General features: G+C 49.9%; 1 protein-coding gene across 6 annotated transcripts in view; it reads left to right on the forward strand.

Moving 5' to 3' along the window:
• The window catches only part of NRP2 (neuropilin 2), an 82,270-nt gene that overhangs the window by 18,302 nt on the left and 39,861 nt on the right, over nt 1-24,107 (forward strand). For all 6 annotated transcript variants that reach the window (XM_082055184.1, XM_082055186.1, XM_082055185.1 and 3 more), the window contains exons 3-7: nt 8,098-8,279; nt 12,166-12,396; nt 12,785-12,940; nt 14,763-14,932; nt 15,950-16,105. In XM_082055184.1, the coding sequence (XP_081911310.1) occupies nt 8,098-8,279; nt 12,166-12,396; nt 12,785-12,940; nt 14,763-14,932; nt 15,950-16,105 (895 nt within the window). The remainder of the gene's footprint in view (nt 1-8,097; nt 8,280-12,165; nt 12,397-12,784; nt 12,941-14,762; nt 14,933-15,949; nt 16,106-24,107) is intronic.

Consider the following 24,107-nt stretch of genomic DNA (forward strand, 5'->3'; position numbering starts at 1 on the left):
GGAAAAGGGAAGGTGTAATGCCTGGCTCTCTTTCACATTTGTGTCTTTGGTAATGCTGATGTTTGGCTGATAATCGTGGGTTAGGAACAAGGTCTGGGATCTCCATCAGCAGAGGGGACTGACTCACCATTGATCTATGTTCACTGCATCTTGTTGAAGTTTTTTGACCCATTTGATTTCTTAGGTTTTCTTTTGTGAAAACCCTCTTGATTTTTCTGCCGTTCAGGAGCAAAACATCTCTCTGTCTTTAAATATGGCAGATGGGGATTTCTTCAGATGTCCAACAACTCAATTGAAGGGAGACCTCAGGAGACCTCTCCCCTTCCCTGTCCCCCTTCTCAGCCTGTCTTTTCATCTGCAATCTGGAGATGTAAGGGCTATAGTAATAGAGTGTCAGAGGAAGTAATTGATTCATCACACACCGAGAGAGGAGTCTGTTGCCTTCAGTGTCAATGGAGCTGAACCACAGCCTGGAAGGGTGAGGGAGGCTTGTAAACACTCCATGGCTGAGCTGGCAGGACAAAGCAGACGCGTCGCCGCAGCTGAGCGAGAGGGTGACACAAAGGGTTGCTTCAAAGAAAATCTTCCTGAATAAAGCAGTAGCGGGGCCCTTGTTTTTGGGAGAAAACAGGGATGCTCCCATCGCCCTGTTCCCAGAGCGCATTAAGAAAAGGTACCAACCAGCACCATGCAGCAGCCCACTCCCTTGTCTCTGTCACTCTTCTGTCTTGGTGTGGCTGCCACTCTGACCTGCTGTCTCAGGCAGGGCTGAGCTCACCTCCAGGGTACAGACCAGCCCCTGCAACTGGGTAATTCCTCCCACAGCCCCAGACAGACGCTGCTGCAAACGCGCAGCACGGCCTGGTGTGTGCATGGCACCGCTCACCCTCGCCTGGGCATCCGTTGTGCTCAGACCCTCGCAAGGCTCAGTTCAGATGGCTGATGAGCTGCAAGTGCCTGTATTTTGGGCACGTTTGGTGTGCTGTTTGCCCCGAAACCACTCTTACTACAAACATGCATAGTTGGGTTGTTGTGAAAGTGCCCAAATTAGCGGAGGCTGCAGGCCAGCCTTGGCAGCAAAGCTTTGCTTACTAGTGCTGGGCTGTGAATAGGCTGTGTCTGAGAAACGGCGGGGTCAGAAAGCCGTCCTGCGGTGGGCCGGTCCCAGGGTGACCGTCCATCATTAAGGAGGGATGTAGGCAGCCAGGAGTGCGAGGGGGGCCGGTCAGGGCTCTGTTCTCGCAACCTTCTTTATACAACTGGTGCTTAATGAGCTGTTTGTTTCAGTTTTGCGCTGAGAAAAGCCAGCGCAAGCGAGCGATGTGTGGCAAGCCGGGCTGCAAAGCTCCCATCCAATGCCAGTTATTACCGGCTCTTTCGTTCTTCTTGGCGTGTTGTGTCTAAGGCCATGACCGATGCGGTGCCAGCGAGGTGCGATGGGGCATCGCTCGCTATGGCTCTGTGGGGGGGCTTTTCCTCTGGGAACGGGGCTGGCACAGCAGAGCATGTGAGCATCCCCTAATCCTCATCAGCACCTGGAAGCCCTTGCCTGAACCATCCACTACCAGTGCCAAAACTGCTCTCCATCTATTGCCTGGGCTGTCAGGCACTGGATCCCAACAGGAGATGGGAACCTCTTCCCCTCTTCCCCCCACTGCAAAGCGAGCAAATTCAACATCTGCCCCCTGCCTTCTGCCTGCTCTGCTGCTTTTCAGCAGTAAATTTTCCTGTTGTGGCTTTTATCTTTTATTATATACTTTTTTTTTTTCTTTCTGTTAGTGATCAAGTGCCTGTGAGTGGTGACAGTAAAATGACATAGAAACCAAAGTCTGATTTTTTCCACAGATGGATTGTGGCAGGAGGAGGAAAGTGCAAATGCAGTTTCTCAAGTGTCCTGCATTTTGGGGTATGAGAAGGTTGTGGGTTGCTTCAGTTCCCTTAGAGCAGCAACAGAAGGCAGAACACCACAGAAAGGGGGGCTATTCTTAATGTGCTTTATGTATTTTATTCCTAGTTTCACCACGATTTTTTCCCCCAAAGAATACCAACGCCATCTTGCAACAAAAGACCCCTGCAGCTAAAGATAGAAGGGTGAGGAATTTATAGAGATGGTTTCGGAGACAGAAATAAAATTAAACAGCCGCTTGTAACTCCTGAACCAACAGCCTGCAGAAAACCCCTAAAGTGCACATTAGCACATCTTGTTTTCTTATATAATGAACGGTTTTCCAGACATGGCCCAGATGAGAACACTTCTCTACTCCAACGCGCCTTTCCGCAGAGATCTGGCAATGCAGCTTGAAGAAGGAGCCCGAGGATGAAGAGCGAAGCGCAGGGGAGCCTTTGCTCTCCCGTCTCGGGGTGGGCAGCAGCGTGCTAGGAGATGATAGTCCCTCCCGAACCACAACTTGCAGATATGTTTTATTCTTCCCTTTGCAAGATGTATTTTGGCTACCTTTCTTTTTTTTCCCCCCTGCATAAGTTGGCAGTAACTGCTGACTCTTCCCATCAGTGGTGCTTGTACGGGGGCGAAAACAACACAAGGAGAATAAACAGAGGCTATTTGCAGTTTCCATTTTTTTGTCTTCGAGGCATTTTTGAAAAAGTTTTCCAATCTGTTAGGGTTATTTTCTCTCCCTATCTGTCTGTCTTTTTTCTTTTTTTTCTTAACTGGATTTTTCTCCTTTTTCAGAAATTCTGGTCAGATTTTTGAGGAGATAAGCAAACAATCCGAAGCACAGTGGAATGATTACAAAACCCAACAATACTGTGGTTACACAAGATGTAATTGGATGCAACAAATTGAAAACAAACTTCCGAGAAATCCTAAGCCATTATGCACCCGCACCCCCAGGCCTGGCTCTCCCGCTGCTGCCATCGGATTTTGGTCATTTTAGTCACTGAAATCCAGTGAAATCCCTTCAGATCCAGAGCAATGGTAGCGTGTTTTGGCTGTTGCCAGGGTCAGTTATTTCCATCAAGACAAAACATGGGCAAGCGCTGCCTGCTCTGTGAGCATCTTTTGCCTCAGCTTGGGCAAAACCAGCCCCATGAGCTGCAGACTGAGACCGGATTCATCTCTCCAATGTTCAGCCACCCAAAGTCCAGGTCCAGTCAGCGAGAGAGATTTAAACTGCCTCTGTGGTCAGTGCAGAACGATTAATCCCAGCTCAAGCTGCTTCCAGTGAGAGCAGAGAACATTTAGTTGGGTAAAGCTAGATATGTTATAAGCTTTTTAGGTCTGTGCACAAATCTGTATCAGGTTCTATGTCTATGAGGACTGGTTCTCACCCCAGGGTAAATTAGGAGTGATTACTCTTAAAATGGTGAGTTACACATGTGTAAAACCAGTTCAGGTCAAAGGAGAATCCAATTCATCTGCTGTATTTATAATTAATTACTTTGATTAAGGGCTGGCAGCTAAGATCAAACTTCATTGCTCTTGTTTCATCAGACAGCAGAGGTGCTTTCCTCTGCTAACATGGCTTTAAAAAAAATACCATTTAAAAGTCCCCAGTAGCTTCTGCAGCAATTTAACCTTTGAAGGGAATGTCCTGCAGTTGCTCAAGATTGTTTAAGCATCATAAACAACATAACCACCCATGAAATAAGGATTTGGTTTGAAGGTGGCGTGTGGAAGAGCATGAAGATGGGTGGCGACACAGAAGAATTGACTAAGGCAGCTAGCATGTACTGGACATTAATTGTAGCCACACCTTGATTGCACAACAAGCACAGAGCTGCTGCTTCACCATTCCTTAACCATCTTTATACTGCAGCTGATATTTCATTTTTAAGAAACAGCCTTTTCTTAGAGCATGTTTAAAAAATCCGGACGCTTTTTATAACCATTTCTGAGAAACAAACCCCCCGCCGCCATTTCAAAGGGAACAATTGCATTTACCAGCTGCCATCATGGTGAGCTGGTTCCCCACACCTTCCCCCAGCTACCTGCAGAGTTTTAACACCTGCTGAATTTCACTACCATTGCGTTTTCTCATCCTGTGCTCAGCAGATCCACTCAAGACACCATGACATGTGGTTCAAGCAGACCAGAGGTCTCACAGGCTCAGGTCAACGTTGGGCATTCCCAAATTTGAGGCTGTTGGCGTGCAGTCAGTACCTATTTGTCTCTCTGTCCATCTAGGCCAGACTCCTCCAGTATAATATAATAAGAACAGCTCTAAATAAACATTGGGGAAGTTGAGGTTGGAGCGTTGCGACTCTCCCCATCCTGGCATATAGCAGCATTTCTGGAGCTCAGCAGTGGCTGGGTGGGCACCAGATTAGCTATTTCACCACGGAAAAGGAGGCAGCCTTATAGTCGCTGCAGCTGGGGCTTGTTTGCCTTTATTGTGCCTTGCAGTCTTGTTTGGAGAGCCAGCAGCAAAGTGACTTAGGGAAAATAGAGAGAAAGGACTGGGAAGCAGAGAGGGTTGACTGGAGGAAAAAGCAAGCAAGCAAGCGTAAGTAATCCAGGCATTAGAAGTGCTTTATAATTAGTTTATAAAAGCTCTCTTAACATCAGCAAAGCACTTTCTACTAGAAATCTTTAATAAAAACGCAGCAATATTTGTAAGCATTGTGTGTTTTCCATTTAATTCTGTTAAACAGCTCCAAGAAGAGCATCTAAGCAATGCGTTTTTCCCCTTTCTCAAGCCCCCATTGTCTGGGCGGTTAAAAGCACTTCAGCTTTGCCTCCCTGCTTCAAAACTCCCTGGTGGAAGCCTCTGAGGTGGTTTCAAACCAACTGTCTGGCCTTCCCACTCAAGCAACAGCTGAAAATATCCTGCCAGTGGAGGAGCAGCCAACTGTGGTCACCTTCCCTGCAAGAAGCCTTGGTTAATCCATGGACTATACTTGTGGGTTACAGATGCCGCCCTCACACAGTCATGGTTGCCTCATTGGAGCAGTGCCCGGATGGGGAGAAGTGGCTGTGGAAGGTGCTTGGAGATGGCGGTTTGCCCAGTGGATGTGACACCAGAGGGGTCAGACCACAAGGATGTTGGTGCACTTTGAAACAGTGGATTTGGTTATATGAGTGACATGCAAATTGCTGGGCACTGGTCAAGACTGTTTGGATGCTGTCGCTGCATAAACATGTCCCACCCAGTTGTGCCCTAGTCTGTAATTATCTGGAAATGAAACGGGTGGAGTAGAAAACATCCCCAGGGTTGAGTTGTCTTCTGTTTTTTCTTTTTTTTTCACATGGGAAGAACACAGTCTGGAAACCTTGCTTAAGCTTAACAACATGGTCCAGCCAGACTAGATTTTAATATGGCCAGTGACCCACCATGAGGAGAATGGGGTTTGTCAGCTTGTTTGATTGTGGGCCAAGGCATGGACATGACTGAAGCACACGACGCCAAAAGAGTCTGTGGTGGGGATTAGCTGGTGTTCTTGCTGAAGTTCGAAAGTTTCATGCTTTGGACTGGACCTCTTTGGTGTTTCATTTTGAAAACCTAAAGCTTAATTGTTATGTTGGAGAGGAAGTAGGTGCTTCTGCTCATCTAGGCAGGAGTTATCTCCAGAGTGTAATAATTTCCCAATTCACACTCTGTTTATAAGACCTGAAGGGGAGTTTTGCCTTATGAGAAGCAAAGGGCTGGGGCCAAGATGTTTTAACTGGGGAAGAAAACTCTTATGCATTTATATTCATTTTATATTTGGCAAAATGGTTCTCTGACCTTCTCCTAGGGGCTTTTTTAGTTGTTTGTAACATTTGATTTATTAAGGATTAGCTCCAGTAGGAGAAAGCTCAGTTAGATGCTTGGATGAAGCCAAACAGGGTTTAATTCAGAGAGGCAAATATTTCCTGATGATTTACTTAGTAGATTCATTCTTTTAATTTTCCATTTGCAGATTGCCCATGAGCAGATTGCAATATTCCCAAATTGTATGTATTATTGGAAGTTATTCACCCATTCAATAAGCAAATATTTCTCGGTCCAGAATTTGCTTCTGAAGTTGCCAGGGCTCCTACAGCACTGGGGGGCTCAAGGAGCCATGTGGGCAGCGTTAGGATGTTTGGTATGTTGGCTACAGCAGAACCTGTGATCATTACCCTCAAGCAGTTGAATCTATGTACTGTGTTGGCGAGTTATAACCCCACGAGGACACAAACAGATGTGATTCCCGGAGATGCAGCTAACCTCTGCCTGTGCCATGCGAATGGCAGCTTTTACAATCCACTCCGTTAACTGTTTTGCCAACGTTGGTGTTTTTGCCAAATTAATTTTGTGCCACACATTGACAATTTCACTCGTATCCTGTAGTCCTGCGGCACAGATGTGTACTTCAGATGTGGAAGGGCTGCAGGCACACTGAACGCAAGTAGTTATTTAGAGAACAAAATGTCCCTGCTGTTTGCTCAGTGCTACTTTAAACAAATAGACAAACAAGGAGGAAAAAATTCTACTTAAAAGAAGCACTACGGCCGCCCTCTATGTTCCTGCTCCCCGGGGAGGTGGCGGGATCAAGCCACACATGATGGACGTTAGCGGGGTCATGCAGGGTGCCACTGGACGGTGTCAGGGTAACGCGGGGTCAGGAGGTGACGGAGAACTGCACAGAGCACAGAGAACAGATCTTCATTTACATTGCTGCGTGTCCACCCACCAGCGGAGCCAATTGCTCTTCCTGTGCGAGCGCCTCTTCTCAAGACCACTTGAATTTCACCTTGGCCAAGCCAACTGGGTGAAGTTAACTTCTGTAATGAAGTTAAAGGCTGGGTGAGCGCGGCAAGCGGAGTGCTTGGTCCAGCACAGACAGGATTTTATCTGCAGGCATTTTGCTTCTGGCTCTCAGCCTGGTTTAGTCCCAGAAAGGAGCGAAACCGAAGCCGGCTGAGCCATCCTTCTTTGTGGAGGAGCACACTGAGTCCCTGTAAGTTTGTTTTGAGATTGTTGCCTGCCGATGTGTGCTTTGCAGAACAGGAATGAGTCACATGAGGATCATTCTGTATCCAGCAAGCTACTTCTCCTTTCAACTCTCCCTTCCCAAACAGGAGATCTTGTGACAAAGAAGAAAGGCTGATTCCTGGCAGCCTGGAAGTGCTTTTTCCTTCCCTGGCCCCGTGAGAAGAGCTGTAGCATGTAGTTAAACAGGTTGATACAAAGTGAATAAACAGTCCAAGAGAGATGGGCAGTTTCTGTAAATAGCAGCGTGCTGGCCAGAGAGGAGAAGAGGGATGGGAGAGCACGGGTGTTAGAAAGCAACCGACGAACAAGATGTTCACATAAAAGCTGTTTGCTTCCTCACAGCACAGAGACTGATACTACCTTGCCATTAGTCATGGCCTAGAAAATATGAAGGAATCTGCGGGGGTTTCACCTTCCAGCCAGACCTGCAGGTTCCTCCACAGGCTGTTGGGATGCCCAGGAGCCGTGTTGGTGGGCATGGGGCATCACCCGTGGGGTTTAGCAAAGGCAGGCTGCACTCACAGGGCGTGCAAGGCAATGGTAAATGTGGTTATTCAGCTCTTATGCAGCGCTTCTCATTCACAGAAAAGCTTTGTTAGCACTTAATAGAAGTCGGTTGGTATTACTGTTCAAGGGCCAAGTAACTGTACTGGTCACACTTGTTAAAAGACTGATGTGGTGTCAGTGCACAAAACAGCTACCCACTCACATGGATTAAACTGTTTGTTTAATGCTTGGCGTGTGCTTGGCCAAATCCCACCTGGAGAGTGGAATAAACAGAGCTATGCTAAGTGCATGGTGGCACTTAAGCAGGGAGGTAAGGGAGGGAGAGCAGCCCCAGGAGAGTTGTATCAGTTTCTCCCATGGCAAAAGAATCTTGTAGAAATAGAGGCAAATCGTGTCCTAAATTCTGTGTGTTGACTCTGAAGTTGATGTGGGTGCAATGAATTAATGATCTGAGGAGCAACAGATGAAGGGACTCAAATGTAGCCAGACAGACAGCAGGGGAAAAAAATGTATTGGGAGGTGTGTGGTGTGAGTGACAGAGTCCCAGGTGCTTGTCTGGAAGATATTCTGTGAAATATGCAGATATAAAGAAGTGGTTTGTGTTTGTTACTGCCATCCTGAAGCATCTCCCTGGCAGATGGTTTTACTGCCATTTGACCTGCCTCCACAGGTACGACTACATCGAGATCCGAGATGGGGACAGCGAAGCGGCAGACCTGCTGGGCAAGCACTGTGGGAACATAGCACCTCCCACCATCATCTCTTCTGGCCCCTCTCTCTATATCAAGTTCACCTCGGACTACGCACGGCAAGGTGCCGGCTTCTCCCTGCGCTACGAGATCTACAAGACAGGTGAGTGTCTGAGTCGGTGCCTGTCTCCCAGGCTGTTCGCCACGATGATCTTCACAAGGAGATGTCTTTGGCCACCTTTTCAACAACGATATTTCGCGTGTTCACCGGAGATGAAGGGCTTTTTGTTGTTGTTATTGTTGAATTTTTTGTCGCATCACATTTCAAAGAAGGTAAAGATGTTAGTGGTGCATGATGGTGCATTTTTGGATCACAGTGTGGCAAAAGCAGGGTTCCTCATTAAATGCTCTCTTGAATTGGAAACATTTATCTTTTCTCCCTGGCATGTGTGGAGCTTGTTAGGGCTACGTGGGGGTTGGCCCACAGGTAGGAGCTCATGGGGGTCTCCTCCTGTGGAGATGCGATTCAGAGCTGATCAATGATGCTGTGTTTTCTCCCCCTGGAAACGGGGTTGTAACTGGGGAGTGCTGGTTTTCAAGGGACTGCTGTCAGCAGTGCTGTCAAGGGCTGAGATGGCACCTTTCCAGGCAGATATAAGAGGAACTATTCATAATTCTGTTTAATACCAAACTATTATTGAGGAAAGGAAAAGCTGCTCAAAGGCCTTTTAATAGTGTTTCTGTCTAAATATTTGCCAGAATTGTATGTCTGGGAAGAAGGAGGCTTGAGAAAATAAAACCCACTCTGTGCATGCTGTGTGTGTGCGGGTGAGAGAGGTGCCAGGGGAACAAGAGTGTGTTTTGCACAGGGATGTGGATGCCTGCACTGTGCCCACATTCCTTCGGTGGTGCGTTGGAAGAAAACACGCGCGCGGCTTTCACATCATCACATCCAGCCGGAAAAATATGCCTGTGCGTGGTGAAGAAGCAGGAAGGAGCACAGCAGCGTCACTTAGCTGGCGTGTCACAGGTAGATGTGAATGCAGAGACTATGCTGCAAGAGGATGAGGACGGGGCTCCCCAAATTCATTGTGAAATGGCGAGGACAGGAGGTGTCTGGGGGTTCAGGTGGATGAGGAAAGTGGTGTTGCTGGTGGTTGCCTGGGCTGTATAAGTGGCCATTGAGCTGTTGCGGTGCACCAGCTCACCACTGCTGTTTGTTAATCGTTAAGGTGCAGATTAGCCCGGAAAGAATTTAGTGATTCATCAGGGCTTGCTGAGGCCAGTTGCCAGCATGGAGGATGGCAAAGAATGCTTGTGTTCAGGTGGGAAGAATGCTGACCGACCCACCTCAGCCTGCCTTGCCTCTCAGAGCCCACCAGACTGCGTTGGGTTGTGCATGTCCGCACATCGGGTCTGTGCCCTGAGTTGTGTGTCCATGGGAAGGGATGGCAGGCAGGAGCCCTGTCCGCCTGGGTGGGAGCCAGCAAGGGGCCAAATTCATAGGAAGAGCAGATTTTGTTGCTGCTGGTAGGGAGGGAAGGGAAGCAAGGGCTGCTCTGAGAGAGAGTGGATGTGGGATGGAGGCTGGGGCTTAGTTTGCGTCCCTCCGTGTAGGTCCCTGCAGAGGTGCTCTCAGTGATGTTGGGGCTCCTTTTGCCACCACCACCCCCCGCAGGCAGCCATCCTCTCCAGAAATAGCCACTCTTTCTTCCAGCCACAGCCCACCCCATCCAGCCTGGCAGGGCGGGTTTTGGCAGAGGAGCAGGGACGAGCCTTCCATCCAGGGGCACCCCCAACCCAGCCCCTGTCCCCTGGGGTCCGAAGGAGGGCAGTGGGCAGCGCTGGCTGTGGAGCCACCGCAGCACAAGCAAAACTTTCCATCTGAGCTGTCAGGGTAGCCAGCAAGGGTGTCAGCAGCTTTAAAGGTCATTGGATTGTCATTGTCCACATCAGTAAAGGCAGCATGGCTGTTGCTTCTTTCTTTTGTAAAGGTGACCTAAAAAAACAACTGTTTTCAACTGAGCATTTATTTCCACACCTTGTGCTAAATTTCCCCTATCGCGGTGTGGGAGAGGAGCAATCTGCATACAAACAACTGCATACCAGCCTTTGAATCCCCCGATGGGTATCAGTCAGCGGTCTGTGGGCTGGTCCAGCCTCCCTGCTGCTGGCTTTATGAGTCAGCTTGGCAGGGCTGGCCTGAGCTCCGCATCCTGGGCATCAAAGTCTCCTCTCGGGCTGGTCCCTGCCAAAGCCAGCTTGAGTCCTGTTGATTGTCTGCAGCTTCCTTATAAAAAGCTGATCATTGTGTTTGCTGCCATCAGCCAAACCGTAGACAAAGATGCCAAATGCGATAAGAGCCCCACATGAGGAAATTGTTGTTGTCTAATGCAGTGACATAGTTATGTCTCTCTCCTGTCTCTAGAGGACAGTCCCTGACTCCGGGTTTAGTCTTTGATTTTCTTCCTAGCTCAGAGCTTGTGTTATTTTCCCTATTTACCTGTTTGTCTTTCAAGCTGTTTAGAACAAAGTACACCCGTATCCCTGTTCATGGCATTACGCTGTGATTTGTGTTTGGCCTTATTTTTTTTGCCTCTGCATTTTACCCCACAGGTTCACATCGGAAAAGCTGGCTGCTTCATTAGGTAGTCAATTAAGAGCCTCTCCTGAGTAGCTCTCCAGCTAGGTGCTGCATAATGCAGTACTGGGATCCTGCTATTACTGCAGGCTGCTGGCCTGACTCCTGTAGGTTAATGCTGAATTGAATAACAAGTCTCCCATTAGTCCCAGGAAGGCTCATGCTGCCTGGAAGAGCCGGAGCAGAAGGGTTTGTAGAGGAGAAGGAGGGTATCCCAGTAAAACCGAAGCAGAAACCTTTGCGAATGCTAATGCTGGGTTGCAGCAGCGGCTGGCAGCCTCTCTAACATCCCCTTTCAAGTCCAATAGCTTCAGGCTGCAGATTTCTGTTGCCTATTGTCCTGTCTCCGCAGCGTAGCAGTTTCAAAGTCACCGTGGCATGAATACGACGCAAATTCCCCTTTCCCCGGCCACCCCGAGGCACCTTGGCTGTGTGAGAGGGGGCACCAAGCTGGCCCGGCTGCAGCCGAGGCCAGTGCTGGGGTCAGCAGTAAATAAGAGACAACATTGTCTGCCCTCCTCGCCACGGAAAGGTCTTCCTTAAGGATAGAAATAACTTACATTTCTGTTGCGGCCAGCTTGGTCTGTGAGAAAGAGGGCTCTGTTCCTCCTCTCAGCAGAGACAGCCCTGCCACGGCCTCAGTTACCCCAAATGCCGTGGCCACGTTGTGGGGGTCGTGTTCTGGAGCTGGCCCTCATCCCTTGCGTGGGTCTCAGGGGGCAGCGGGTAAACCACACGCTTCCCGAGGGTTTCCAGCTAACAGTGGAGACATTGGCACCCTCCTCCGGACCCTTTCACTGTGTAAATATTTGTGCTTCCTGGTTTCCTCAAGAGGAAACCGAGGCACAGATGTCCATGCCACAGTGAGAGAGGCTGCAGGAGACCAGCCCCTGGTGACAGGTTTTTCCAAAGAGGTAGCATCCCTGTTACTCCTCTCTGCCTCTTGCCGGGCAGCCCCCTCCCCAAACAGGGGCTCCTCCGGCAGACTTGGAGCTGCTGTGTCCCTTTGGCCACCACCACTGGCGTGGGGGACAAGGCAGGGTGCTGGCCTGCCGAATTGCAACCGTGGCTTTGGATGGGATCACTGTCCTAGTCCTCTTGTTGGAGTGATTGGCAGGAGGGGGATCAGCAGTGGCAGATGGGTTACATTTGCAGAGCTGTCTGAGGGATTTAGACACAGGCTGTCCACTCCAGCGAATACACAGACTTGGTCTCTCCACCTGTGGAAAGCTTTGAAAATCACTCTGTTGGTCCTCACAGGAATTCACACAGCTCTTGGGTTACAAGACATTTCCAGAACTGAACACACAAACCCTCTAAGCTCAAAATCGGGTTTCCACAGTGTGTCAAGCTGTTGGCATTAAGCTGCATTGTTGCTAAGGCTGTGGGTTTTTTCCTGCCTCTACAGGCTCTGAGGACTGCTCTAGAAACTTCACTGCCTCCAATGGCACTATTGAGTCTCCAGGTTTCCCTGACAAGTATCCGCACAACCTGGACTGCATCTTCACCATCATAGCCAAGCCAAAGACAGAAATCCTCCTCCACTTTCTGCTCTTTGACCTCGAGCATGACCCGCTGCAGGCGGGGGAAGGAGATTGCAAATACGACTGGTTGGACATCTGGGATGGCATCCCTCAGGGTAAGCCATGGGGTGATGTGCTGCTGTCCTCAACCTCTCCTGGTGTCTCACGGGACACTCCAAGATACCACTGGTCCTCCCTCAGGGAAGGGCAGTGGGCTCATGCAATACTGGGAGCACCTCCCCATCCTATACCAACACCAAGAAAGAGAGCAGGTTGGACCATTTCCCAGCAATTGCAGAGCAGTGCCTGCTGCAGTAGATATTTCTGCACGGTGCTCTGCATGGCACCGGGCCAGCAGATATAAAAAAATATCCCATCCCCAAAGCCTTTCTTTTATCCTGATCAGTCCTGCTAAGGCATCCCTGCCGAGTGATGCCAACGTGCTGGTGCCCCAGGAGGCTGGTGTAAAAGGCGATATTACCACTGCTGCTCTTTCTTTTGCAGTTGGCCCCTTGATAGGCAGGTACTGTGGCACTAAGATGCCGTCCGACATCCGCTCAACCACCGGCGTCCTCTCGCTCACCTTCCACACGGACCTGGCGGTGGCTAAAGATGGTTTCTCTGCTCAGTACTACTTGATCCAGCAGGAAGTCCCAGAAAGTAAGTTGGCAATGTGTGTGTTTGACTTCAGGTAGTCATATCACTGTTTTTTTCCTAATTTTCACTTGGCACATGCGAGAGTGAGGCAGGCAGGAGTGTGTCCAGGGACGCAGTCACACTAGGTGTGTTCTCTGATTCTCATAGAAGTGAGAATTCAGTAGGAATCACACTTTCTGACCTTTCTTTGACTTTTCACTTGCTTGTGAAGTCTCCTCAATACCTTTTGGGATAGAATCCTTCACGTGTGTGCTCAGCCCAAAGGATTTAGGGGAAGACTTGAGCCCAGCGGGTGCAGCAGATTCTTTAGACCATGGGGGAAAATACTCTCTGCCTCTCTCTAGTTTTCCAAAATCTCACAGCCCCAAACTACAAACTGGAACTTCTTGGCTAATTAAAAAATGCCAAAAGCTCTGAGAATTTCAAACCAAATATGTTTTAGATCTCTTATTAAGGGAGGTAAATTGTTGTGGAGTGAGGAAGTAAGTTGTGTGTTTTGAGAATGAAGAGCATTTTGGTTCTTTGTGATGATGCTTGCAGGAGAGGAAAGATTCAGTTTGTTTTCCCATGGTATTTTTACATCGGAGCCGCAGTTCTCGACCTCTGTTTGCAGTGAATCTGTGATATGACAGAAGAAGCCTTCAGGACACCTTCAGTCCCAGAGAAAGAGAAGGGGGTCCATGACCCGACACTGAAAGCCCATGATGGAGAGCAGGGGAGAACAGGGGTTGTGCAGCTCCAGGGCAGTTGGGTTACAGGCTCTTGCTCTGTGATTGAGTCAGGGATGGTCTGCTGAGGCTGTGAGAGTTACAGACAAGCATGAGCTCTTCACCATTATCTATATCCACACTCAGCTGGTCTGTTCTTTAATCTCCTTTCTAGTCTATTCTTAAAAACGATTGGGAAATAAAATGTTAATGACACACAAAGCTTGAGAAATCAAGCACGAGAGCTGGTGTAAAATTGAAACTTTAATAATACCACTGAGATCTTAACTTGGTCCATCATTTCCACTCAGGGTTGACTTGGCCACATTAAAAACACAAGCAGTTTAGTGGAGCCCTATTGGTTTACAGCAGCGGCACCCTTGGACCCTTGCAGTATTTCCTATCAATATTTACTTTGCTATTGTTTTTAACAGGACAGCTGCCATAAAATATACGAGATGAGCAATAAGATTGAGCTAATTGTGACTTTTAAAGCTTTAGAAGTGAGGAAACCCAAATGAAAGCATACCAGAGTCTTTCGTATTCTTGGCTGGTTAATTCCTATGGGCTTGATACCACGTATAGCGTACGCACATGTACAGAGACATGTATGCATATGCATCTATACTATCACATGCACACAAATCCTTTAGATCTTCCCATTCCAGGCCTTGACATTCCTGCCAGCAGCACAGCAATTATCACCCCCCCATTGTGCCTGCACATACTCCTCGCCTTGTCAATGCCTAGATTTCAGCTCTGCCCTTCAAGAAGTTGCGGAACTTTGTGGCAAAGGGACTTGGGACACCTTGGTGGTAATGGAGAGAGGGAAGGGACAGAACTGTGTTGAAACTGAGCAAAGGTGAAGGAGATAAAGAGGGAAAGGTCTGGACTGCACCAGATTTCAGGGGGCCATGCAAACATAAAGCTGGCCCATCTTTAATTTTTTAGTGCCATCTGTGAGCACACACAACCTGCAAGGTGGTGGGGATCTGTTCCTCTTTCCGAGCAGGCAGCTTTGCTCGGGGTTAGCTGGGGAGGAGAGGTCAGGGCTGCCTTCCCCTGGGGGGTGAAGCACAGAGGCTGTAAGCTGACCTGCGTGTCTGTGTCCACTCCAGACTTCCAGTGCAACGTGCCGCTGGGGATGGAGTCTGGCAGGATCTCCAACATGCAGATCACTGCCTCCTCCACCTACTCAGACGGGCGATGGACCCCTCAACAGAGCCGCCTCAACAGCGATGACAATGGCTGGACCCCCAACGTCGACAGCAACAAAGAGTACCTCCAGGTACGCACGCTTTGCAGCCCCCCCCCCTCTTCCCTCACCAAATGGAGCGTCGCGCTGTTAAACTGACCCTTGACCATAAGGCTTGTTGAATTTTTTATTGCCTCTGTGGCTCATGGGGAGCAAGCAGCAGGGGAGCCGAGATGCCTCCGTGAGGTGTGACAGGCTGGCTGTTCCATCACGGCTGCCTTGACCCGCTGTCCCTCTCCCACCTCCTCCTTCCTTTGCGAAACCTTGATGGACTCTCCAGCACACCGACACAGTCTGAGGGACCTCTGCCACTTACAAGGGCCACTGACTCCGCCTGTGGACCAAAGTCTCCGGGAGGCACGTGGAAAAACAACTAGAATAATATTTATCTCATCAGTGATGCAGGGGGCTAATGTCAGGTGGGGGCCTGGCACGGCAAAGGCTTCCCCCGGCGGCTGGTTAGAGCTACAGTGTCTGTCCACACAGGGTTCCTGGCTGTGTCACATCGCCGTGAGGCACTGCTTGCTAAAGGGCACTAGGAACGGGAGGTGGTGCATGTCATCGCCTCTAGCAGATGTCTCATTCTTCATTCATGGCCATCCTACCAAACCAGCTCTGCTGACCTTTCTCAACCCACATTGTAAAATAAAAAAAAAACGGAAGGAAAACCAGGAATTGCAGCACTTGCTAATCGGACATCAAGCTTTTATTTTATGTGGAAGAAATCAGCCTCTGTCCTGCTTTAATGGACACGAGCTTCTGTGCGGATCTTGTTGCTTGTTCTGAGGCAGAAAGAAGGGTTTGTGATAGTCCCATATGGTCAGACATCAAGATCCTTAGTCTTCTCTTGTCCCGTGGTCCTGTCTGCACGCATCCTGCTGAAGTCAGCCTAAGGAGATTGCGCCTGTTGAAATGTGCACCCACAGATGGAGTGAGACAGACTGAATTCACGCCTTTTCATTTTTCAGAAACAGAGGGGGGAACTAACTAGCCAGCCTGGGCTCTCTGGTGGTCACCACTCTCTCTCTTGTCCCTTTTTCCCCCGGAAAGGTGGACCTCCACTTCCTGACCGTGCTCACAGCCATTGCCACGCAGGGTGCCATCTCCAGAGAAACCCAGAATGGCTACTATGTGCGTACCTACAAGCTGGAGGTCAGCACCAATGGGGAGGACTGGATGATGTACCGACATGGGAAAAACCACAAGGTAAAAGGCTTTTTTGTCTCTTTTGCATGCACCTTGGTGAGTCTTGCAGCTGATGGGAGGGAATAGAACAAAGGGATTTTTACAGGCCTGGAGGGTTTAATCTGTGAGAGACCCTTTTTCTGATGAGGGTTAAAAGACTAATGATGCTCTGAGCAGAAATAGTCCTTTTTCCTTTGCACAGCAATGAGGAAACACTATTCCTTGGAAAACCTGGCCGCTGTTGCATCTTTCGTGGTGGTGAGAGTATGTTATTTGACTGCAAATGAAGGGGAAAATGCTTTCACAGCCTGTGTTTTGCCATACAAGATTCATTGAACTTTTATGGCCATAGCCCTGTCTGCATGCTGGGTTAACAATCACAAAACCACATGAAACTGTACTTTAGGAATTATTGAGGCCTGGAAATGAAAGGGCACATATCCTAAGAGGGCATCGCACCATCCCAGAGAACAAAATGAACAATAAATAATAAGGAGCAATTCAAGCTGCCAGAGACATGGTATCCGCACTAGCAGGCGCAGTCAGCAAGGATGCACTGAGCCTTGGGAGCTGCTGCATGTTCTTGATGTGTTTCTGGCAGGCACACAGAGATGGGGAGAAGGGTAAATATGGACCTTCAGCCCTTCCAAGCCTTGTGGGTGCTGCTGCGTGGCCAGGCGAGGCAAGCTTGAGGTGGTCTGCATGGGAGCTTTGGCAAATGGGGAGGGGTGTTAAGGCAGCTCCGGCGCCAGGCTGGTTCTGCTCTGTCACTTGTCTTGGTAATGTGGTTGTCCCCCGGCTAAGGGCACCTCAGGAAAGCCCTTCCCTACTCGCCTGTGGTGCCAGGTCCTCCCTGTTGATGTGCCATAATCCGTCTGCGTGAACTCGGTGGCTGGGGTTCCACACACCTCCCCCCGCATGCACGTCCCAGCGATTTGTGCTTGCTCAGCGCTTCTGTTAAATTAGCTGTCCCCTCCCTTTGCTGGCACAGTGGCTGCTGGCATGAAATGCAGGAGCCTGCCTTGTCCAGGATTCATCCAGACATTTCCTTCCCTTCCGGGCCGCGTGATTTCCCCTTCCCCACAAGTGCGTCTCACGATTCAAATTCACGCTGCTTCCCAGAATGAGTTCTCTCTGTGCAGAGGCCCCTAGCAGGGTCTCATACCTCCAATATTTGCAGTATTTAAGCTCCTCGCGTGCCAGTGAGGTTGTGTTGGTCCTATTTTAGAGGTGGGGAAATGGAGGCAAAGAGCAGCCTCTGGGAGAGTCAGGGCTCCTCCAGACCTCAGGCAGGCTGGCTCCGGGGCCACAGCTCATGGCAGAGCTCACCTATAACCCTAACACAGTGGCCATCCACCAATGCAGGGGCTCTGTGCTCTCTCAGGACCCGCTGGCCACAGCAGACCTTTCCATGAACCAGGGCTGCCTCTCCTCACCCCAGGCAGCCTGTGGAAATGACAAGTTTGAGGTCTCACTGGGACCGTTTCTGCAAGCTGAGGGAGATGGGAGTTTGGCAGCACACCAGGCACCAGGCAGAGAGATGGGCTAAATGCACAGTTTAGCGTTTCAAATCACCGCTGGCAATAACTTTATCTTTGGAGTATAACTGGGGTGGGAATCTGGTCTGCAGGATGATTTTAGTTGCAGGGGTGAGTAGATGTCCCATCCTCATAGTCCTGGGTGTTGGACACTGGGTCCTCAGCCGGGGTAGAACTGGATGGCACGACTGGTTTCAGTGCAGCTGGGCCAATTTACATCACTCCAGCAAGCCCCTAAAGCCTGGCCAGTGTCAACCCAAAACAGTCCCACAGCCATGTGAATTGCCACCATTTCAGGATTTGGTCCTTGATCCTGTCAGCTTCTTTCTGCTGTTTTCTCTCTTCATAAAAAAGAGGTAAAATCAAACCTCACCTTTTTTTACTCCTTTATTCCAGTCTCACCTCATTCCCATGTTCTGGCCTCGATTTGGCAGACACCTCCCGAGACTGGAGGATAAGGAATTGCTTTTTGGTGGCTCACCTACCCCTTGCATCCAGGTTCTGCTTTCCCTCCCCTCCAGACAACTGGCCCCTCACTCATGGGCCTGATGCTGGGGGGACTCTGTCCCCCCATTCCCTCTCTGTGTGAATTCCCACCGTTCCCACGTCGGGCAAGCTCCCAGATGTCTGTGTTGAAGGTGCAGATTCCTCCCTGCGTCAGTGCGGCGCTCCGCACGGTTCTGCAACGGTGGAGCAAACCGTGCCAAATAGATTTGTCAAGTCTGCCGCAGCTTGATTTGGTGCCATGAGGAGCGGGGAGGAAGGGGAGGGGGTGGACAGACAGAGACTCTCTATTCCTCTATACACATCTAGATATATATATATATACACATATATATATACACATACATATATATATATATGCACATGCATACATAGGCATATGGGGTGTATCAAACACTGCTCTGAATTTCTGCCGGCTGTGTGGGCCAAAAGCAAAGCTCTGCCATGTTATAGGCGGGTCAGCTAACATTTACATCTTCATCAGGGAACTGTAGTGAGAGAAAACCAGCAAGTGCAGGAGGGCTGGGGAGGGGAGGATGGTCTCTGCAGAGGATGGAGAGCTCCGACCTCCTCTCTTTTGGCCCCCACTTCACCTCCCCCTTGTGTTTCGGAGGAGTGTGTGGCCAGGGTGTTTCCCTGCAAAACACGATGGTTCACCTTTGAGTCCCCGGTCTCTGGCACTCAGGGAAATGGGAAAGGCAGGATGAAGCAGAGGAAAACAAGATTAATATGCGCTCGCAGCAGACAGGGCTGGCTGGGCTGTTTCCACACCAAGTGCTGCTGCGTTTCTGGGGTGGGAAAGCAGCAGTGTGCAGCTGGGTGGGGAGAAGCCCCACACTCACACCTTCCCCTTCCCACCCCACCGCTGCTGGGCTTTCCCCACAAAGCCCAGCCCAGCACACCCCAGAGGTCCTACTGTCTTGGGCATGATGTCCGTCCTTGCTCAGAGCCTGGGACCATGGGGAGGAGAGCAGTCGCCACCATGTGTCGCCCCACACTCACCCCTTACTACCCACCAGCACATCCCTGTGGGACAGACCCAAGTAACTCCTGCCCCAGAAATTCTGCTCTGGCTCTTGCCTTCCCTGTTGCATCCCCCTCTGTGTCATCTGGGGTTGATGACCCCAGAGGTTATCTTCCAGGAACCAACCATGGTGTGATCACCAAGATCTTATCTAGCGATGTGCAAATGTCTTTAGAAAACAACAACTCATTCCTGAACCCAAGGAAGGAAAGAGCACCTGGCAGGATTTGACCTTTTGATTTTGGCCATTTTCTTTGGGCAGATTCAACTATGAGGATTTTATCGGAAAACAAAGTGCTCCTTCGTTCTGATCCCCTTCCTTCTTCGTAGGGTCTTGAGTTCCAGCTCCTGTGTGGTCTGAGCCACTTCATCTTAGTAACTGCGGATCATGGGGATCATCTGCTGTGGTGAGGGACCGGGGGACAGGATGGGTTTCAGGATTCAGGGTAGGGTGGGAATGTGATGGGTGCTCTCACTGCCTCAGTTGCTCTGTGTGTAAAATGGGAGGATGCACCTGAAACGTTTCCTTTGAGAACCAGTAGAAGTCAATGGATGAGAAATGGCAGCAAGGTCCAGCCGATGTGCATTTTCCATTTCCTGCTCATTTTGATGGCTTTGTACTTGTCATCGGCTGATCTTCCTGGGTGGCATTTCAAATGGAGGCAAGAAGGCAGGTTGAATTGCTGCGAAGAGCCAAATATCTCAGCTGTGCATGGAGCTGGGCATGTCAGAGGTGTTTGGTACTGGTGGGGAATATTGAGGATGACTCTTGGGAGACCTTTGTGCCTTCCCTTTGGAGCATTCTTCTGTACTTTCAGTTCTTAATGAGCTCTCCTGTGTTCATTCATCTGGGGAGGTAGAGGTTTCAGCCCTGTGGCTTCTTTATCTGGAGAACTCAGGAAAAGCTTGTGTGATCAGCTGGAAGGCCACAAGTGCTTCGGCACAGAGACATCATGGTGCAGAAAGTTTGCCCAGAAGCATCCCCAGGTCCCAACCTGCTTCTGCTGCTTTCGCAGGCAGGACAAAGATGTCAGGCTTTGGGGAAGGCAGCCCCGTGCATTCACCCTTCCTGCAGTACCAGGGGAGATTTACGGCCCTGGATTTCCTAGCAAGGCTACAGCTCTGTACTTCTGGGCCTGATATCTCCTTTGCAGGCTAAAGAGTGCCACTCGTGTCCCGAGTGACTCCCGGATCTGAGTGGAGCCTCTCAAAGACACGGTGCTGGCAAGCCCAGCCCTGCACGCTGTGCCTTGCCCAGATGGCTGTGATTCACTGAGTCTTGCCAAGTATCATTTTTCTTTTACCTCCTTGTTCCTGGATTTAATAAATCCAGAGCTATCTACCCTCCACTCAAGCCAGAATCCTCCCACCATCAAACGTGCCCCATTTTATGCCTTCCCTATCTGACAAGGAAAATAATCTCCCCTAATTTTCTCCTTCATGCTTCTCTGTCGAAATCCTGAAGCCCTAATCCTGTTAGCATGCTCTGTTCCAGGGCTCTGTCTCCATGGGAGTAACATAATCCTGCAGTAAATCTAGTGGGTCTAGAGAGACACACACATACAGATGAAGGCAGGGCTGCTGCCATCCTTGGCCTTCTCCTCTGCTTCCCCCAGCCGCTTTCTTTAGCTCCCCAAGAAGTTGCATAGTGGCCAAACAGCACAATAAATAAAGTGGGAGAGAGGTTGACTCTCTGACTCACTGCCTCTTCGACTTCACGGCGCTTTTTGTCTCCCTGTCCTTCTCTCTCTTCACTCCAAACTGCCATTGGCACAATTCCCATACTCACTGGAACTAATGCAGCTTCAGAAATTCCCCCATCACCCTGTGGCAGTTCCAGCATGTCAGAAATACAACTTGTAAGTGTTGGTGTGGCGCCTGCATGTGTGTGCACATGAAAAACCTGCCCGGTCCTCCTCTAGCCTAGACATCATCTCCCACCACTTGCTTTCTGCAGCAAATTAATTAAGCGGGTCAACTCTCATTGATTATCAATTTAATTTTACATGTAGACCTGCCGACTGGACTAAAACGGAAGTGAACATAAAGTATGTGGGGAGGGGATGGGCAGATTTTTGATGCGGCAGTGGAAATGATTTCCCTTGACTGCTTCTTGGAAGATGCTTTTAATTTGTTAATGGTTTTCCCATTCGTCTTCTGGCTCTGTCACTCTTGAGCGTGTGTGCGTGCACATGCGTGTGTGTGCCCTCTGCTGAGTGTGTATCTGTCTCCCTACATCACAGCCAGATTTTTTTTTTTCTGCTGGTGTAAATTACTGTGACTTCTTATACTTCGATGGCGATATGTTGATTTACACCATTCAAAGACTTGGCTCAAAATATGTGCTGAGTGGGATGGGAAGCAGCTAGGATGGGAGGAATAGCAACGTTCTATTTTGGTAAGGGGGGAAGAAATCTTTGCTTTCTTGGCGCTCCCGATTTCACACATTTTCCTGCTAGTTCTTCCCATGCCGTGAGTGCTAATTTGAGGCAGGATGCAGAGCCTGTTGAAGTCAGTGGGACTCTCCATGGTGTGCTCGAGCTCTGGGGTCGGTGTTTTCAGTGCAGATAAACCACACGTGTGGGGTCCGACCCTGGTCACGGTGTTGGGACCTGAGGGCTCGCAATGCCTTTCCATTTGGGACAAGGCTGGAAGGCAGGAGGACCTGGCTTCTCCAACAGCACTGAGCACCTGCCCTCTGACAATGGCCCCTCTGTGTCGCACTGAACAGGGTGCAAAGCAACAACTTGCTCTGATCACTTGGTGCTTTTCAGAAACAAGGTTCGCTGGAGCAGATCCTGCCAATGCAGCTGATATTGGAGCTGGAAGGTGCCATTTCTGCCCTCCCAGACTGGCAGTCCGGAGCGTCAAGGCCCCGATTCAGGGTTACGTGGCTTATTGGATGTGATCTAGTCTGAGGAAATTACTGGGCCCCAAATGTAAAGCAGAATTGAGGTTGTTCTCCTTGGAAGCAGGTGGTTGGGACTAAGGTCGTGTAAGAGAAGCTTTCAGCAATGCATGTGGTAGTGATAAAGTTTTTGGGCTCGGTCCTGCTTCTGCTTTCTGTCAAGCTTGACTTTGCAGAAGTCAGCAACAAATTATGCTGGTGTAAATTTGGATTCTGTGGTCCCTGATGCTCATATGTGTGAAGCGAGCTAAAAAAGAACAAAACTGGGAATATGTTAAACCAAAAAGAGCAGCAAACCTCATCAGTAACTGTTAAACATGCTGGTCCATATGCAACCTTTGGCTCATGGAGTCTTCAAAGTGCTGATGGTGGGAAGCATAGAGAGGTTGCCAGGAGAAAACTCCCCTGGGGGTTGTTGCCCCCAGACATCTGCTGGGGCCACCATTGGGAGCCACCCCTGGGACAGAGGGACCTTTGCGCTGACCTGACGTGCTGCTCCTTGTGCTAAAATTGTCGCACCGGCTCAGATAAACGTTTCCTGTCCTCCGGTGTTGGGTTCAGAGGTAAGGTGTTGTGTGTCAGCTTCTGTGTTGACATAAAGCTGGAGGCTTTGCTGCGCTGTGGAAATATATCCTTTCAGCCTGTATGTGTATATGTGTGTGTTCCCACTAGTTTACAAGATAGATACACACACTTGTGCCTGGAGAGTGCTACAGAGCAGCCACTCTTCTTATAGCCCTCCTGCTGGAAAAAAGGGTATTTGGTGTCTGCTGAGCGAGGAAAAGGATGGGAAGTAGGGTCAGACAGGATAAAATAGGATATTAAAAACACATAAACCATGCTGTGTTGCTAAACGGTAGCAGCATGATGTATATTCTCCAGATTAGCATTTCTGCTCAAGTTCACACCAACCCCAAATCCCAATTACCAGCTGGATTTGCAGCCGGGGCTGGCTGTGGGGTGGCTGCTCCTTGCCCTGGCAGGAGGGTGGTGCATGGGGCAGCCCGGTACAGCCACTGTGCCCCTCTGCAAACACCCGCTGAGCCCTGGACCCACGGAGAAGAGCCTTAGCATGTGCCATCTGCAGGCCTGGAGCTGTGAGAGGCTTATAAAATGCTCCTTAACCGCTATTCAAGGCGAGAGGCCAGGATACGGCCTCATCCCTTTTTCTGCCCTGCATCACAGGGATCTACAGTCGAATTGTTTGACTCTTGCCTCCGACAGGAGATCAGTGCCAGAGATTACACTCTCCTGCTTTGCTCTGAGATAAACTTAGTGGGAACTTCTGTGCTTAGCACGGCATGTGCAGAAGAGTCCGGACAACATCTCAGTGCAGATGTGGCTGCTGGCCGAGATCGGTGGATGCTCTAGCCCTGTCCTGAGAGCCTGCATCCTTGTAGGGGAAAGTGAGCAATGCCTGCAGCCTCAGTCTGTGAGCTTTAGGGCTTTATGCTGGGGGCAGAGAAAGGGTTGAAAATTACCCTCCCCTGCTATGGCACTGCAGCTTGAAACTAAAACACAAGTATCCAGTCCTGGTCCGACCTATTAAAATAATGGGAAGGAGAGGTGGATCTAGCGTCCATCTGGTAGTTATTGATTATGGCCATCTGGTAAGGTCACAGCCCTTTCATATCATGTTGGATCATAAACTCCCTGGAAAAGCTGTCTCCGTGGCAGGCTGCGTGTGCGCCAGAGAGACAGGAGCGAGGAGCTGGCGGGGATGGCAGCTCATCGCCCCAGGCAGAGACAGCATCCTCCCTGGTCATGCTGCTGCTTGCACACGGTGTTTCCTGGCCGATCTTGGTGCGAGGATGTGTCAGAATGTCAGCCTGTTTACCTGCAGAGGGGAGGCAAGATGTCACGCAGAGTTTGGGGACATCTGGCCTTTTGCACTGGAGCAGCTCTAGGTTGGGGGGTTAGCTTGGAGCAGCTGTGGCTTGGTAGTCTGAAGAGCCTTGGGGTGCTGTGAGAGGCAGCAGGACAGCAAGCTCCTAGGGCTCCTGCCTGATGAGCGAGTCTATCCACCATGCTGTCCTGCCAGCGGTTCAG

Source organism: Streptopelia decaocto (assembly GCF_964273445.1).
Source record: "Streptopelia decaocto genome assembly, chromosome: 6".
Lineage (NCBI taxonomy): Eukaryota > Metazoa > Chordata > Aves > Columbiformes > Columbidae > Streptopelia > Streptopelia decaocto.